This window comes from Budorcas taxicolor, chromosome 12, assembly GCF_023091745.1.
Source record: "Budorcas taxicolor isolate Tak-1 chromosome 12, Takin1.1, whole genome shotgun sequence".
NCBI classification, from domain to species: domain Eukaryota; kingdom Metazoa; phylum Chordata; class Mammalia; order Artiodactyla; family Bovidae; genus Budorcas; species Budorcas taxicolor.
Window position 1 is genome coordinate 77,111,408 of NC_068921.1, and position 19,011 is coordinate 77,130,418.

General features: G+C 41.1%; 1 protein-coding gene across 1 annotated transcript in view; it reads left to right on the forward strand.

Moving 5' to 3' along the window:
- Positions 1-19,011, forward strand: part of PCCA (propionyl-CoA carboxylase subunit alpha) — a 381,652-nt gene that overhangs the window by 116,761 nt on the left and 245,880 nt on the right. The window contains exon 8 of the mRNA XM_052649967.1: positions 12,335-12,371. Coding sequence (XP_052505927.1) covers positions 12,335-12,371 — 37 coding nt within the window. The remainder of the gene's footprint in view (positions 1-12,334; positions 12,372-19,011) is intronic.

Below are 19,011 nucleotides of genomic sequence, written 5' to 3' on the forward strand. Positions count from 1 at the left end.
TCTTCAACGGGTGTTTTTGGTTTTCTTTTCAAGGAGGCTTCATTCAACAAACTGTATATGAATTTCCAACCTCTGTTCATTTGAAAAATAGGGAAAAGTAGAAAGTTGAGGAAAAGAAATCCACTGTTTTTCACTATTGTCTCCTTGTATGCATTAGGTGATTTTTAAGATCCTCTTAATACTCTTAAATAATGATGGATTTTCATTGCCTGCGTAACTTTGACTGTGGTGTACAGTTCCAAACACCACTTGTCTGAATGAATTTGTTAAGCTGCAATTGAATCTATAGGATATAGTTTTCAGATAAATATTTTGAAAGTAATTTTATGGAATGCCCTTTTCTTCAGATAAAGTTTAATACTAGTTTTATTTCTAGTTTGCTTTTAATTCTTTCTGATGTAAGAAGCAATACATTTTTTTCTTTTAAAAAAAAGAAGCCTCTTTTAGAAGCCTGTAGTAACTCCACTTTAATTTGAAACTGCACTACTCTTCACATTGTGTAGTTTAGATTTGTTAGGTAAAAGATTGTTTTTGATGGTGTCTATGCAGATAGAGGTTTGCTGATGCAGATAAATAGTGTAAATTTTTGGAATACCTTGTAGTTTTAGCAACTGCATTAAGCAATACTCTTGCACTGGAAGACTGTACGTGCTTTTTATAGATAATTCCATCTTTTTAAAATCCATTCTTCTCCCCATTAATCTGTGGTATTTTTAAGGCAGTTCTTTTTCTCGGCAACTATATTCTACCTTTTTTCCTTCCAAGTGCTTGAGTAGATTAATGTGGTTTCAGTTTATTATATCTCTCTTTAAAACATTTGTTCCTTTTCTATTTGAATAACTGAATGTTACTTGGAGGTTCCATGGAGATGGTTTACTATATTCTTTTAAACCATTGTGTGTTGTACTTAAGGAGTCTTCTGGAATAATTTCCTTTTGTCTTGTCCTTGAGTTGCTCTTTTCATGAGAGAGAAACTAGTGTTATTTTCAAGTGTTACTTAAAGTAGTCAAGTATTCAGCTCCTCATCTGGTATCAAGTATTTGCCTTTCATTGTATTCAGTATCTTATTAACTAGATCTCAGGGGCTTGAGAACAGAATGAAGAGTGTTTTTCTGAAGCCACCGGTAGACAGGGTTGGAACCCCAACTACTTGTTTAGCCAAAACAGCAGCAACAACAACAAAACAACCAGCCAGAGACCCTGAATTCAAAGAGCTTCAGCTCCCCTTAGGGAGACAAGTAGACAGGCAATTTAATACATTTTAATAACGTGAGGCTAAGAGTGCATGGGGCCCATGTAGGAGGGGCCCCTAACCCCGTTTCAGACTTCCACAGGAAGGATATTTAAGTGATATCTGACGTCTGAGTAACAGTGAGTTAGCTAAAAAAGTCAGGCTAATGATGGAAATATAGCATTATGGTCAGTGAAAATACCTTGTCAGAGCTGGGCAACCACAGGAGCTTTAAAAAACTGCAGGGATGCCCTGTGAGGGGCTGTAGTAAGACGGGGCTGAACAGATACTTAGGATCTAGATATGTGTGGTCTCAGGGCTTCCCTGGTGGTTCGGTGGGAAAGAATCCACTTGCAGTACAGGAGACACAGGAGAGGCGGGTTTGATCCCTGGGGCGGGAAGATTCCCCTGGAGGAGGAAATGGCAAGCCACTCCAGTATTCTTGCCTGGGAAATCCCACGGACAGAGGAGCCTGGCGGGCTACAGTCCGTAGGGTTGCAGAGTCGGACACGACTGAGTGACTGAGGCCACGTGTGGCCTCGAATGCTGTGCTGGGGCATCATTTTTGTGGATTTGGGAGTCTCTGGTTTCTTGTAGAAGAGCTAACATGATCAAAATTGTGGAATTAGAAAACTTATATGCAGGTCAGGAAGCAACAGTTAGAACTGGACATGAAACAACAGACTGGTTCCAAATAGGAAAAGGAGTACATCAAGGCTGTATATTGTCACCCTGCTTATTTAACTTCTATGCAGAGTACATCATGAGAAACGCTGGGCTGGAAGAAGCACAAGCTGGAATCAAGATTGCCGGGAGAAATATCAATAACCTCAGATATGCAGATGACACCACCCTTATGGCAGAAAGTGAAGAGGAACTAAAAAGCCTCTTGATGAAAGTGAAAGAAGAGAGTGAAAAAGTTGGCCTAAAGCTCAACATTCAGAAAACGAAGATCATGGCATCCGGTCCCATCACTTCATGGCAAATAGATGGGGAAACAGTGGAAACAGTGTCAGACTTTATTTTTTTGGGCTCCAAAATCACTGCGGATGGTGACTGCAGCCGTGAAATTCAAAGACGCTTACTCCTTGGAAGGAAAGTTATGACCAACCTAGATAGCATATTCAAAAGCAGAGACATTACTTCCCTGACTAAAGTCTGTCTAGTCAAGGCTATGGCTTTTCCAGTGGTCATGTATGGATGTGAGAGTTGGACTGTGAAGAAAGCTGAGCACCAAAGAATTGATGCTTTTGAACTGTGGTGTTGGAGAAGACTCCTGAGAGTCCCTTGGACTGCAAGGAGATCCAACCAGTCCATTCTGAAGGAGATCAGGCCTGGGATTTCTTTGGAAGGAATGATGCTGAAGCTGAAGCTCCAGTACTTTGGCCACCTCATGCAGAGAGTTGACTCATTGGAAAAGACTCTGATGCTGGGAGGGATTTGGGGCAGGAGGAGAAGGGGATGACCGAGGATGAGATGGCTGGATGGCATCACCGACTTGATGGACATGAGTTTGAGTGAACTCCGAGAGTTGGTGATGGACAGGGAGGCCTGGCATGCTGTGATTCACGGGGTTGCAAAGAGTTGGACACGACTGAGCGACTGAACTGAACTGATTTTGATTTGTGATGTGGAAAATGGATTAGAGCAGTGCAAAGCTTGAGGTTGGTTGGCCAGTTAGAACGCATTTCCTTTAATCCAGACAAGAAATAATGGGGGCCTGAAGTAAGATGTTAGGATGGAGCCAAGTAGGCAGTGTGGGGAAACACTGGAGGGTGAAGATTTCATGATCCCTTAGATGTCAGGGGTGAAGCAGGGGGAGGAATCACCAGTGGTTAAATTGCTTTGTTTGGTTCTAATACCTACCTTTTCCCTGGGATATTTATTAAACTTGTTCGAGTTTCTGTTGCTCTGTAAGAGAGAATAGTAATAATTGCATCTCAAAGTTATGGTAACATAGTTGAATGAGGTTTATACTATAGGTTCACAGTAGTAATTATTTTTATCACCTCATTAGCTAGATTTTCAACACTGCACTTTTGCTTTAGTAGAAAGAGCCAAATAATAAGTATAAAAAACTGGTATGAAGGGAATCATTAAAAAAACCAAAGAAGAAAAGCTCTTTCCTAGGAATCAAAAAGTATACTGTTAGACATCAGTATCCTTTTTCCCTGTTAAACCAAGAGTAACTTTCCTGATGATGCTACAGAGGCTTTATATTTTTGGGAAAAAAAAAAAAGATTTATGCAGCCATGTTTATTACAGTACTTTATAATTAGAGAAATGTGTGCTAAAATTTAGATTTGCAAATAAATTTAAGCAGAAAGAGTCTTCTGTTTGACTCAGAGTTATCTGGAAAACACATCATCAGCGGGAGCCTATTTCTTGAACCCAGGATTGTTGGAAGTTCTGCTTTATTTTTGTATATGACTTGAGGGTCTATTAAGCTCCGGGAGTTGGTAATGGACAGGAAAGCCTGGTGTCTTGCAGTCCGTGGGGTCGCAAAGAGTTGGACACGACTGAGCAACTGAACTGAACTGAGGATGTATAGCTTTTTGTACGCAGATATAACATTTCCCCATAATGTCTTGAAGCAGTGATTTTTTTTTTCTTCAAAAGCAGTCACATTTTTGTTCAAAAACCAGCTGATGTAAGTAAACTCCCAAATAGCTTCCCGTATGGATGAGTAACAGGACTTGGGTCCCGTGAGCCCAGAATTTGGGGTTGGTAAGTAGACTGTGGTGAGAGAGGGAGGAGAGGTGTCGTCTGAGTGGCAGATGGTGGAGGTAGTATTTGACACCAACATCACTAGGGAAGAATGGGGTGTTCAGTGTCGGGGAGGACTCTTTGAATCTGCATCTTTGCTACAGATTTTCCTTCCCTTCCCCACCCAAGACCAGCCCCGATCACCCACTAGGAGGAGTACGCAGATCAGTGGATCCAGGCAAGTGTGCTGGAGGTTCCCCTAGACACATTTTTTGTGGTGTTGTAGCATCAGTATTAGTTCTGTATTCTGTATCATGCAGTTTCAGAGTGAGTGATGATCCCAGGATAGAACACCCAGGGTCAAGTAGGAGAGAACCACGCTTGATAGTTGAGGGTGCGGGCTGCCCATTTTATCACATTGCCAACCCTGAGTGCTTACTTCTTGCCAGACTCTGTTCTAGCATGTTTCATCTGTTACTGATTTCATCTTTTTAATAATCCCTATGAGATACTGTGTCCATCTTACAGATGAGAAAACCTAATTCCAGAGAGGCACACTGGTAGGTAACACATACACTGTCAATGAGTCCTCATCGGAGCCCATGCCTTTTGGCCCCAGCACCTTTGCTCTTAGCTACTGAGCCTCACTGCCTTACAGGTGGGTGCTGTAGACCGTTAACAGGTACACTGTGGTTAGCTGCTCAGTTGCGTCTGGACTGTGGCCTGCCAGGCTTCTTTGTCCATGGGATTCTCCCCTGGAGTGGGTTGCAATGCCCTCATCCAGGAGATCTTCCCAACCGAGGGATCGAACCCAGGTCTCCTGCATTGCAGGTGGATTCTTTGCTGTATGAGCCAGCAGGGAAGCCCAAGAACACTGGAGTGGGTAGCTTGTCCCCTCTCTAGGGAATTTTTCCGTCCCGGGAATCAAACTGGAGTCTCCTGCGTTGCAGGCAGATTCTTTACCAGCTGAGCTACCAGGGAAACAAACCCAGCAGGTATATTAGGCTTGCAGAAAAGGCAGCCAGTTTTTTTCTAGCTTCTTTTTACATGTTTGTGATCTGCTTACTCGGGGCTTCCCTGGTGGCTCAGTCGGTGAAGTGTCTGCCTGCAGTGCAGGAGACCTGGGTTTAATCTGTGGGTCAGGAAGATCCCCTGGAGAAGGGAATGGCAACCCACTCCAGTACTCTTGCCTGGGAAATTCCATGGACGAAAGAGCTTGGTAGGCTATAGTCCATGGAGTCACAAGGAGTCGGACCCAACTGAGCAATTTCGCTTTCACTAACTTGCTTATAGCAACATCACCTACCCTTCCCACCATATTCTCTGGAAAACAGGATTTTTCACGGTTTTATTCTTGGGTTGGATGATAAAGCTCGCTTAATGCAAGTTGTACTGAAATAGAGGAGTAAAAGAAATGGTTACTGGTTCTGTTGGCTTCTTTCGTCTTTCTCCATTTCTGGGACTGCTGCTTTAGAATTTATAGCTTAATGCTTTCCTCCAGTGCTTCCCTCATCAGTATTTCCATGCATTAAATAACTTGAGAAACTGAGTTTAGTTCAAGGCAGGTTGGCATTACAGAATGAATGACAGGAATTTTTATTGCTTGAGGAAGAGAATCAAACGATGTCATTGGATTATTTCTCCTACCTCTTGAGTTGAAGTCATCAGGATTAGTCAGTCAGTTCAGTTCAGTCGCTCAGTCGTGTCCGACTCTTTGCGACCCCGTGAATCACAGCATGCCAGGCCTCCCTGTCCATCACCAACTCCTGGAGTTCACTCAGACTCACGTCCATTGAGTCAGTGATGCCATCCAGCCATCTCATCCTGGGTTGTCCCCTTCTCCTCCTGCCCCCAATCCCTCCCAGCATCAGAGTCTTTTCCAGTGAGTCACCTCTTCACATGAGGTGGCCAAAGTACTGGAGTTTCAGCTTTAGCATCATTCCTTCCAAAGAAATCCCAGGACTGATCTCCTTTAGAATGGACTGGTTGGATCTCCTTGTAGCCCTCAAGAGTGTTCTCCAACACCACAGTTCAAAAGCATCAATTCTTCGGTGCTCAGCTTTCTTCACAGTCCAACTCTCACGTCCATAGATGACTACTGGAAAAACCATAGCCTTGACTAGACGGACCTTTGTTGGCAAACTGTGACCCTTCATTTTGAAAGCTAACTACCACGTTAAGTTTGACTTTTTAAAAAAATTAAAGAAATGTTTATTTTAAAATCCTTAAATGGGTAGCATTATATATTTGTTTTTAACAGCAGGTTTTTTTTTTTGAAAACATAAATGTCAAAACTTGAAATTGTCTGATGCAGTGAGAAAAGTGCTTGACTGAGAGAGAATTAAGACGTGAGGGTAAATACCCGGAGCTGGTTTTGCCCAGTGTTGACAATATTTCATCAAAATGTTAGGGCAAAACTGGAGCCTGTCTGGCTCTTGAGCCCGTGCTCCAGATTAATGTACAGCACACCCTTTCTGTGTGTCACTTAGATACGGGAATTTGGACAAGCCTCTCCGTCTCCTTGGATACAGGTTCACCCCCTTCTAACATCGATGCTCCTGAGATGAGAAGTGCTGTTGGCACTGGAGTCAGTCATTCAGGAGATCGTCCTGTCACAACAGACTGATTTCTTTGGAGGTTGATGGATGGTTGTTTATTCATTCAACAAGTAATGTGTTGATTTGCTAAGCTCTGGGGATTCAGCAGAGAGAGCGAGCAAGCTAGTCACATCGCTCCTAGAGATGAAGTGCGGCAGGGGCCGTCCTAATGGAGGGGCAGGGTGTAATGTGATCACAGGGCAATGATGCCTAACCTGGCATAGGACTGGAAAGGCTTTCTAAAGAGAGTGACGTCTGGGTGAGGCTCGAAGCAAGCACCCCTCACTTTAAGAGAAAATGGTCGTTTGTCTCTCACCTAGACTGCCGCTTCCCAGCTGGACTCCACAGATCCCGTTCACCTCTCTCTAAAGAAGTCATCTGTTCACTCCTTCATTCCTTCTTTCACTCAACAGCTGTTTCTTGCATGTGCCAGGCATTGTTCTAGGCACTGAAAGTATATCGCTGAGCCAACGGGACAGAGATTTCTACTCTTCTGGAGCTTACATTTTAATGGGATCAGGGGCTACACAGGGTAAGACAGTATACAAATAACAAGTAAATTCTATGCTTAAAGTCTGCCAAAGGCTGCCAAAGCGAGTCCCCTCATTTCCTTGCTCTTACGCTGGAGTTCATGCTTTTTTCTGAGGCCTTGCCTCACTCTGCAGTGGGCTGACTCTCAGGCCCCAGTCTCCCTGACTGTGTTCCACCGTGATTTCATTTCCTAGGTCTCTTTTCAAAGTCGCTATGTCTGAGAAGCCTCCTGAGACCGTTTTTGAGTTCGAGATCCCCTGTTGTCACGTGCCCTCTTCGCTTCTGCAGCACGCCTCTCGGTACTGATTTCTTAGCTGCCGTGCAGTCATGTTTAAGATGTGTCTTTTTCTCTAGGCTGTAGATTACATGAGGGCTGGGGTGTAATATTGTAATTTTTTACTTACAGAGGAGCTTTTCTTGTTCTGTCCTGTGCCTTCAGGGCCTAGTGTGGGACATACAGTACTGTGAGTTGGTTTGCTGAAGGTGGTGAAGAAGAATAGAGTTTCTGGCTGAGCCAGGTTGGCTGAGGAAAGGCTGGAGAGAGTGCCTGGTGTTGGGATGGAGAGAGACTAGGATGGACTGGTGGCTCAGAATGACAGGAACAGGCATGGAAACCCAGTGAAGGAGCTGAGATTTGGTTCCGAGGCAGTAAGAAGTCATGCAGATTTGAAGCATATACTGGGATTAGACTATATTCTGGGGGGCTTCCCCGGTGGCTCAGCAGTAAAGAACTCACCTGCCAGTGCAGAAGACGCAGATTCAGTCGCTGGGTCGGGAAGATCCCCTGGAGGAGGAAATGGCAACCCACTCCAGTATCCTTGCCTGGGAGAAATCCCATGGGCAGAGGGGCTTGGTGGACCGTCCGTGGGGCCGCAAGAGTTGGACATGACTGAACAACTAAACCACCACCACCACTGTATTTTGTTAACAGCTCTGGAAATCACTAGTTAGATAATTGGAATAACACAGATTGGCTTTCTAAAAAGGATTTGTTTTATTTACGGCTCCGCTGGATCTTTGTCACTGTGCACGGGCTTTCTCTAGTTCCGGTGAGCGGGGCTGCTCTTGGTCGTGGTGCTTGAGCCTCTCACCGCAGCGGCTTTCCTCGTTGCGGCTCCCAGGCTCTGAGCTCTGGCTCTGTAGTTGTGGCGCGCGGACTTAGGTGTCCCCTGGCGTGTGAGCTCTTCCCGGACTAGGGATCGAACCCGTGTCCCCTGTATTGGCAGGTAGAGTCTTTACCACTGAGCCATCAAGGAAGCCCTAATTTAATTTTTGAATTATGGACATAGGGTTAAATTTTTATCTTTATGGTTTTTTTTTAAAGTTCAATGTGAAACTAAGGGTATGCAATGAGAAGTAAAATTCCCCCTTTCCCCCAGCTCTCAATCCTATTTTTGAGCAGTAACTCAAGCTGAGTTTTTTAATATGTCCATACGTAAGTTTTTATAAGCACCGATGTATGTTTTTCTGTCTTAATGTAGATGAGGTCACATGCTGTGTATTGTCCTCTAACTTTCCTCTCCCCCCACAGTGTATGTCGTATTTTGCATCTCTTTAGTGTGTGAGAGTCATCTTCTTGAAACCTAAACCTGAACCATCTTTCTCCTGCCTAGTGCCAAGGCATTTGAACCAGGACCGAATCCCATAAGGTCCCGTCAGAGCAGACCACAGCTTCTGCCTGTATCGATGCTTCCTCCTGCCCTTTTCTGCCACGTCCTTACTGTGCTTCTGCACCGAGCTTTCTAGTCTAGGGTTTTCATGCATGTTGTTCCTTTTGTCTAGAATTCTTTCTGTTGATTCTTCCCATGGTGGCTAACTGCCGTTCCCTTTGGGTTTCAGTTTAAATTTTGCTTTGGAAGCCCCCTGTCTGAGTGATCTTTCTAAAATGGGTTCTCCCTCTTACTGGCTGCCTCTGTACCACTGGTTTCCATGGAACATTTATTTCAAGTCTCAGTGGATTTGTTTACTCTGTTTTCTGTTTCTCTTATTCAGCTGTATGTTCCGTGAGGGCAAAATCTACTTCATGTGGTATTTCCCTGTAAATATTTGCCTAATTAATGCACAGATGGATGCATAAGAACATATGAAGCAATCTCATTTGTTTAAAAGGCTGTGTAGTATTCCATGTAGATATGTGAACCATTTATGGTACCCGTTTACCAGTTTCCCTAGTTAAGGCCTTTTAAGTTTTTGGTTTTTTTTCCCTTCTGATTTTCTTTCCTTACCAAACCACCACCAACCAAGTGAAAATAATAAATGTCTTTATATATGTCTCTTTGTGCGTGCATGTGAGTGTATCTGTAGAATAACTTCTCCAAAATGAAATTTCTGGGTCGAAAGATGTATGCCCTCACACTTTTGATAGATCCTGACCGTTTCTTTTTAAAAACATTATACCCAGTAGGGAGAGCAGTGCTAGTCCTCCTTCAGGTCACCGCTCTTGGCTCTTCTCAGACACTGGTGGATGAAAAGTACTGTCTCGTAATTATGATTAAAGTTGAACATATTTTATATGTTACCCTTTTAAATTTCATTTAATGTAAACTTCTTATTTAATCCTTTGCCCATTTTTTCCTGATGACTGTTGGTCTTTTTCTTGTTGATTTAATTCTTTTTACTAAGAATTGTTTTTCTACCTCTAGCCCTGTAGGGAGGGCTTCCCTAGTGGCTCAGATGGTAAGGAATCTGCCTGCAATGCAGGAGACCTTGGTTCGATCCCTGGGTTGGGAAGATCCCCTGGAGAAGGAAATGGCAACCCACTCCAGTATTCTTGCCTGGAGAATCCCATGGACAGAGGAGCCTGGCAGACTACAGTCCATGGGGGTCACAAAGAGTCAGACACGACTGAGTGACTTATCACCTTCCCTCACGTTCAGCCCTACAAGGAAGTTACACTGTGGGATGCGTCAGTGCCATTGGATTTCGAGCTATATTGGGCTTTTTATCCCTTTAAAAGTAGTTTTATAAATATATGTGCTGAGAGAACATATTGGAGCCAGATGTACTTAATAGTTTATTATTGAAACTGGTAATAGAGATTTTTAGTGTCTAGTACATTATGTGTTCTCAACAAAATAATTCTGCAGTGAATTATTGACAAGTGAAAAGCTAATTTTAAAGACTATTTGATTTTACTTGGAAGGTCATTTAGTGAATTTGCTTTTCATAGTAGGAAAACTTAAGCATTACCGATTAGTTAAGACACAAGATTATTTTGTGGTGGTTTGTACAAGAGATGGATTTGTAATAGCTGAAGAATTTTTGGAAGTTTTGCTTTGTGTAAATGATACCTCTCTCTGTACACAGTCCATCCCTAATATTTATATATAAAGGCATGTTAAAATATTACTAATGAGCTAATATTTGCCTGTTAGTTCTCTCAAGGAAACGAACATTTTAGATAGCAGGGTTTATTTTTTTTCTTTGAGTATCTTTTGCAAATATACTATTACACGTTTGAAAGAAAAGATCTGTTAAAAGTTTCCTTGTAGATTTATAATCCAGTCTCCATCAGCCAGTACTCTTCCTGTATTTTGTTCACGAGGCACTAATTGTCTGCATTTGGCAGGTTTAACACTTCCTGACAGAGAGGCTATTAAGGGGAAGTATTCTCCAATAACTGTCAGTGGCTTGAACAAAGAACCTTCAAACTCAATGTGTGGAAACCACTGACATTCTTAAATGACCCTTTTCATGGAATTTTATCCCTTTAAGCTAAAATTTGGAGAATGTAGGGTCAGCGAAAACAGCAAGGTGTAATAAAGCAGTAAACCTTGATTTTTTTCTTTTTTTTTTTGTGGGGAGGGAATAGAATGGGAAGTATAGATTTATCTCTGACTTGAAAACAATTGTTATTTGGAAAATCTCATTAGCAGATGTGACTGCTTGGAGTTTAAAAAAAAAAGACTTAAAACTGATGTCGCTTTCAGGACCGCTTTGAACTTAACAAGCACCTATTTGTGGAGCAGACTGGCTAATGAAAGGAAATTAAATTTTTCTGACAACTTCCCCTGCCAACCTCCTTATTCAGGGGATGTTATTAGGTACTGAAGACTTTTAAGGAAGATTTTTTTTTTTTTTTTATTAGACATGAATGAACCAGTTATAAACATCCCCCGCCCCCCATTTTGGGGGAGGATTCTGACATGGTTACTCTACATTTTTAAAGTATTAACGTAAAAGCTTAAAAAGAACACCAGCATTTACTTTGATAGTTTAAAGTTATTTTCCAAAAATTCAGGCTTTCTTACCAGCCAGTGGTTTCAAAACATTATTGTCATTCCTTGTGATAGTTTATGTCACCAAATTATTTAAAAAGTTAAATTTACTAAGATTTACTTGAATTTAACGTCTTTTCAGCTTTTCTTTGCTGTTTATGGGGGAAATGTAGGGGGAATGTCCTATGTTGGGCATGTTAGGTGAGAGTTAATGATCGATGAAATAGTTTAGATTCAAGGCAAGTTTTTGTGCATTCAGTAGCATTGGTCGCTATTTAGCAATGACTAATCCTTGCTTTCATAAACTCTTACCTTGTACTGTTTTATTTGTTATTGAAATAAAATTGACTTACAGTGTTACTGTGTGCTATTTTAGAATGCATTTCCTTTCCTTGGCTTTTGGGAAGTTTCCCCCCACTAGATAGTTCATGGAATTTCAGATTTTTAATTTCTATTAACAGGGCGCAACTGGTAAAGATAAAATTATGTACCTGAAAAAAGGATTGAAAAAAAAAGTAATGGAGATTACTAAAGGAATTTTTTTGAGGGGAACAATTGGCAATTCCTATAGATACTGGAAATTTAGTTACTTTATTTCTGGAAAATCTGTCGAGCTCTTCCCAAACAATAGAGAATCAACTCCCCCTGCTGACAGAATCAAGGAAAACATGACGTATAAATATCAGAGACAGAAAGGAGCTGGCTGTGGACAAGCTTTAATGATCTGATTTATGATTCAGTATTGATTGTAAACATCTAACTTCTGCCCTTAAATTCCAGCCACTGCACCGAATCATTTGGCATTTCTGGTAGTGCTTCCTGCCGGCTCATTTCCAACTGCTTTGAGTCTCTTAATATAATAATGATGAGGTAGAATTTACATTCCACTTATGGTATTAATTTTACATTTCTCTGACTGAAAAGAGTTAGAAGGTTGTAAAATTGAACATTAAATGAATCGGAGGAGACAGTAGTGCAATATATGACTGCCCTAAAGACATTGTGCAGTGGCTGATAGGATTAATGTTGAGTCTCATTTCCTGCTTTTTCAGGATGCAGATGAAGCTGTCAGAATTGCAAGGGAAATTGGTAAGTTCTTAAATTAACTTTGGTTGAGTTTCTGTGTCTTCCAGCAGATATGGTTGAGTAAACACGTAATACCTAATTCCCAGAGAGCAAATCGTACTTTAATAGCTTCAGGTTTCTGATGAGTTTTTCCTCTGGAAGAGTTTATCAGCAGCATCACCCTATTCTATTATTAATGTGAATTTTAAAGAGTAGTTTGACCTTCATGATAGTTCTTTTGTAAAATGAAGTCACTGGCTAATTAAAAGAAAAAATTGTCTTAATTGTTCTTGAGACTGGATGGAATGTAAGTTTATATATATGGAGTTGACCACAAGTTACTTAAGGGCACTCATGATTAAAATGAGGATTTCCTCTTTGACAAGGCTCTTCAAGTTTTTACCTTTTCCTAAGATGTTAAATATCAACTTTATCATTTTGCTAGGAAAGAGAAAATACAGTGTGAGAGATTAGAACAGAATATTCTATATTGGAGTAAAAGGTAAACTAAAGAACATTTTAATGACTGTTTTACTTGACTGTTTTATGTTTAATTGCACTGGGCCAGTGCTTCCTGACTTTTTATTTTCAAAAATATCCCTGGCACTCTTGACAACTAGTGTATTTTTAGTACCTGGTAATTAAGAAAATGCAAGGGCCTACCATTATCATGGATTAGTACTACTGTTGAATAACTGCAGTGTTGTATTAATCAGTTCATATTTGTTTACATTTGATAGAAATTTGTAGGAATAGGAGAGAGATTAGACAATGTTTGATAGCTAGGAATTCCCAGCATCTTAGCATTCCTGAACTGATAGAGCCAAGCTTTTCAGCACCCCACATTAACATTTCTTTAGTCCTGTTTTCTCATTAGATTGATTGTTTAGAGTTACTTTATTCATTCGGAGAGCATTTATTTGGCTGATTTGACTGATACAGGTCCTGGAGTTGAGACCAGACCCCAGAAAATCTTATTTTATCTGACTGTAACAGCTCTTAATTTAATCATTTCTCCAGGTTCATCAGAAAGCATTTCAGTACCTCACAGGAAGATTTGCTAGATTCTGAATAAGTTGAACTACATGGGCCTATTTTGGGGTTTATGTCTTTAAGAAAATCAACAGTTTCTCTCTCTGTGGTTTGAAATCACTGGTATTCCTCATAGCCTAAGAGGCTATAACCTATCTGCTGGCTTTTGCAGACAGTCTCCTAAAATAATTTTATTCCGTTATGTACTTCTAAATGTCAAAGGTCGTCTTTCTAGTTCTCGTTTAGGTATTATTATTATCTATGTAATAGGATGTAATAGTAATATCACAGTAGTATGTACACAAAAAGAGCAGAATATTTGGAGGAATTTTTGAGAAATACAAAGAGATTAGGATAAAATCTTGAATTATACTGGTTTGTCACAATTTAAATTGTGAATCTTCAGCTCTTGAAAAATATCCTTTGTGTAAGTGACAGATTGTTTAGCTTGCTTTTTCATGTTTTGTCTTCCACTTAATTAAAAAAACAACAACAACACTGTAGCCTTTAAAATAACCACTTAATCACAACGGGACTCTGACCAGTGCTCATCACTTGGCTTTCTTCCTTTAATATTTTAATGCTGTGCTTCACCACACCCTGTGCCGCCCCACCCCCCGCCACTTCAGTTTTATACTTAGGTTATTTTCAATTTGAGGCTCTTTTAATATCTGGGCACATCCTTTATGGGCCTTCCTCTTTCCTATCTTTCCTCTAATTCTTCCTCACTTGCTTCTTCTCATGTGTGAAATGGACGATTGCCATCATGGCTATTAAATATAAGAGTGCTAGTGTTTTGCTTATTGGAGAAGGAAATGGCAACCCACCCCAGTATTCTTGCCTGGAGAATCCCAGGGACAGAGGAACCTAGTGGACTCCTGTCTATGGGGTCGCACAGAGTCAGACACGACTGAAGCAACTTAGCAGCAGCAGCAGCAGCGTTTTGCTTATGCTGAAAGAAAGGGAAGCCATAAAATTTGAGGTGAAATAAAACATAATAAAGAACAGGGCAGGGTCATCAATTTTATAAAGCTTTTGGAATTCCCCTGAAAGCCCCTTCTGAATCACTCCTGAAACCTCCCGTAAAACCTTTTCCCTCAAGTGCCAGCTTCTAAAATAAGTTAAATTACATACTATTAAAGTTTCTGGGTTTTCTGTATTGTTTGGCGATTCATCACTTTTATACTAATTTTATTGAGATATATCACATTTTAACTACATTTTGAGTTTAATGACTTCTCGTGAGTTTGTCCAAGAGTTGAACTGAACATTGATTCCCTGGTAAAATATGTTCCCTTTTCTAAACAACTGAAATGTAATCAAACCTCTCAAACCTGTCCATTTGTAAGTTGTGGATGGTCATAACTATTCATAGGTTTCTTTGTTTTACTATCTTTCTGGGTTATGTGGTGAAAATGAAATTGATCTTTTCTGTGGTTTCCTTCTCTCTCACATCTGTACTTCTTTTCTTTTCTCCTGTGCGGCCCAAGGAGGAAACTGCTGCCTTGAGCATTGATGAATTAGGCGTCTTTTGCATAATAGTAGCTCTTGTTTATGGAGCATTTTTTCCCCAGTAGCAGGCACTTTTGTGAATGTTATTTCTAATGCTAATTCTCCTCTTAATTATTTTCATTTACATTTAAGAAACAAAGGATTAGAAATGGTAAGTAATTTGCTCAAGGTCACAGAGCTACTGAGTGGTGGGCTGCTTCAAATTTAGGTTCATTTAGCTCCAGGGACCATGTATTTTTCAGGATACTTTGGTAAAACTAATAGGATTAGAGGATGTGGGCTAAAATTTGAGTTGCCACTTTTTGTAAAATAGTACAAGGCACTTAAGCATGTTATATGTGGAATTTAAGGGTCAGATAGCCTCTTATCATTGTCAGGTTGAGAGACAGTTAAGACTTAATATGTTACTTCTGTGTACTTGTTTTTTTGGCCTTCCTTTTCTCCCTCATCCTCACTCCTGATATTTTCCCTTTGACCTCTCTAAGTTTGAAGATACAAGACCTATTGATCTCGAGTTTATCTTTAACCCCAGAGATAGAAGACAGCAATCAGTGAGCTTGATTTGCATTACAGTTTGATCTGGATCAAAGGTCCTTAATACAATCAGGCCAAAATTGATTCTTGAAAGAAAAAGAAATTGTAAATTTCAAATCAGTCTTTAACAACTTCCAGATTATTCTAATTCCATTATTTGGCCTGTCTTTCTCACAGTTAAAAATCATACCCAATGTAAGTGAAAATTTTTTGGTCCTCAGGTCATCACACTGCAGACCTGTTTCTCCCAGGGCTTCTAGGCCTGAGTAGATGTCACATACTTGGTGGCCAACGCTGAAGCCCGAGCTCTATCATGGCGCCCTTTCCCTGTCATCCTGTTGTCACGCTATCGATAGGTTCGGTCACTTCTTCATTCAAAATATCTCCCATATTCACTGCTCACTGTCTTGACTACCAACACTCTCCTCCAAATCACCATTGTTCTGGCGGGGACTGTGATAATATTTTCTCTAGCCATTCTTCACATAGCAGTTGGTGTGATATTTTAAAACTCTAAATAATAAGGACTCACCCCATCTCATCCCACCCAGTCAATTCCTGCTTTAAACCCATTAATGTCTTTCCATTGCACTTAGATAAAATGAAAATTCTTTGTTGGGACTACAAACCCGGAATGATTTGACATCTGCCTTTCTCTCCAATCCCATTTTATGCTACTCCCTTCCTTGACTACCATACTTTAGTCACTAGCTTTTTTGAACACATCAAACTTAGGATAAGTTTTTTGGGATAGGGTGGGAAGCCTAGAACACTCTTGCTGACATCTTTCATATCTTGGCTTAAGTGTCATGTATTCAAGAGAAGACAGTCTAACATTTCCAGTCAGTCATTCTGTTTTATAACCATGTTCTAAATCTCTGCAAAGTACTCATGACTTTTGGATATTTTTCTTGCTTGTTAACTTTTTCCTGGTGTATTATTTTGAAAATTTTCAATCAGACAATATTTTAAAAGAATTTTACAGTGTATTCCTATAGGTGCTATGCTTTGCTCACCTGTGTCCGACTCTTTGAGACCCCCATGGACTGGTGCCCGCCAGGCTCCTCTGTCCATGGGGATTCTTCAGGCAAGAATGCTGGAGTGGGTTGCAATGCCCTTCTCCAGATCTTCCCAACCCAGGGATCAAACCTGGGTCTCCCACATTGCATGCAGATTCTTTACTGTATGAGCCACAGCAGGGGAGCCCAGGGATACTGGAGTGGGTAGCCTATCCCTTCTCCAGGGAACTTTCTGACCTAGGAATTGAAACAGGGTCTCCTGCATTGCAGGCAGATTCTTTACCAACTGAGCTACCAGGGAAGCCCCGTGTACTTATATTCCCAACACCAAAACTCCATTATTAATCTTTTGCTAAATTTGCTTTATTGCTTATTTGTTTGTTAAACTATTTAAATTTTGGTATATTTCATAGTACGTTGTAAATACCAGTATGCATCCTACGAAATACTTGAGTTCAGTTCAGTTCAGTTCAGTCGCTCAGTTGTGTCCGACTCTTTGCGACCCCATGAATCGCAGCACGCCAGGCCTCCCTGTTCATCACTATCTCCCGGAGTTCACTCAGACTCAACGTCCATCGAGTCCGTGATGCCATCCAGCCATCTCATCCTCGATCATCCCCTTCTCCTCCTGCCCCCAATCCCTCCTAGCACCAGAGTCTTTTCCAATGAGTCAACTCTTCCATGAGGTGGCCAAATACTTGAGTACACATGTCATTAACTTAATTCAGGATTTGTATTACAATTTGATTATTTTAAGGCAAACTTTGTATACAGTTAACGTGAACACATACGAAGTGTGTATTTGTTGATTTTGATATATGCATACCCCAAACACCACCAAGATGTTGAACGTTACCGTCACCCTAGAAAGTTCCTTCGTACTCAGTGCTTGGTCCTCACTCCCCCCACAACCAGGTTTAGAGACAACCTGTTCTCAGTTTTTATACCAAATATTCTGTTCAGTCGCTCAGTCGTGTCCAACTCTTTGCGAGCCAATGGACTACAGCATGCCAGACCTCCCTGTCCATCACCAACCCCTGGAGTTTACTCAAACCCATGTCCATTGAGTCGGTGATGCCATCCAGCCATCTCATCCTCTGTCGTCCCCTTCTCCTCCTGCCCTCAATCTTTCCAGCATCAGGGTCTTTTCAAATGAGTCAGTTCTTCGCATCAGGTGACCAAAGTATTGGAGTTTCAGCCACAGCATCAGTCCTTCCAATGAGTATTCAGGACTGATTTCCTTTAAGATGGACTGGTTGGATCTCCTTGCAGTCCAAGGGACTCTCAAGAGTCTTCTCCAACACCACAGTTCAAAAACATCAATTCAAAAAAAAACAAAAACATCAATTCTTCAGTGCTCAGCTTTCTTTAAAGTCCAACTCTCACATCCACATGTGACTACTAGCAAAACCATAGCTTTGACTAGACGGAACTTTGTTGGCAAAGTAATGTCTCTGCTTTTCAATATGCTGTCTAGGTTGATCATCACTTTTCTTCCAAGGAGTAAGCGTCTTTTAATTTCATGGCTGCAGTCACCATCTGCAGTGATTTTGGAGCCCCAAAAATAAAGTCTGTCACTCTTTCCACAGTTTCCCCATCTATTTGCCATGAGGTGATGGGACCAGATGCCATAATCTTTGTTTTCTGAATGTTGAGCTTTGAGCCAAATTATCACTCTCCACTTTCACTTTCATCAAGAGGTTCTTTAGTTCTTCTTCACTTTCTGCCATAAGGGTGGTGTCATCTGCATATTGAGGTTATTGATATTTCTCCAGGCAATCCTGATTTCCAGCTTGTGCTTCCTCCAGCCCAGCGTTTCTCATGATGTACCCTGCATATAAGTTAAATAAGCAGGGTGACAGTATACAGCCTTGATGTACTCCTTTCCTGATTTGGAACCAGTCTGTTGTTCCATGTCCAGTTCTAACTGTTGCTTCCTGATTGCATACAGATGTCTCAAGAGGCAGGTCAGGTGGTCTGGTATTCCCATCTCTTTTAAGAATTTTCCATAGTTTGTGGTGATCCACACAGTCAAAAACTTTGGCATAGTGAATAAAGCAGAAGTAGATGTTTTTCTGGAATTCTCTTGCTTTTTATGTGATCCAGTGGATGTTGGCAATTTGATCTCTGGTTCCTCTGCCTTTTCTAAATCCAGCTTGAACATCTGGAAGTTCATGGTTCACGTACTGTTGAAGCCTGGCTTGGAGAATTTTGAGCATTACTTTACTAGCGTGTGAGATGAGTGCAGTTGTGCCGCAGTTTGAACATTCTTTGGTGTTGCCTTTCTTTGGGATTGGAATGAAAACTGACCTTTTTCAGTCCTGTGGCCACTGCTGAGTTTTCCAAATTTGCTGGCATATTGAGTGCAACACTTTCACAGCATCATCTTTTAGGATTTGAAAGAGCTCAACTGAAATTCCATCACCTCCACCAGCTTTGTTCGTAGTGATGCTTCCTAAGGCCTACTTCACTTCACGTTCCAAAATGTCTGGCTCTAGGTGAGTGATCACACCATCGTGATTATTTGGGTCATGAAGATCTTTTTTGTATAGTTCTTCTGTGTATCC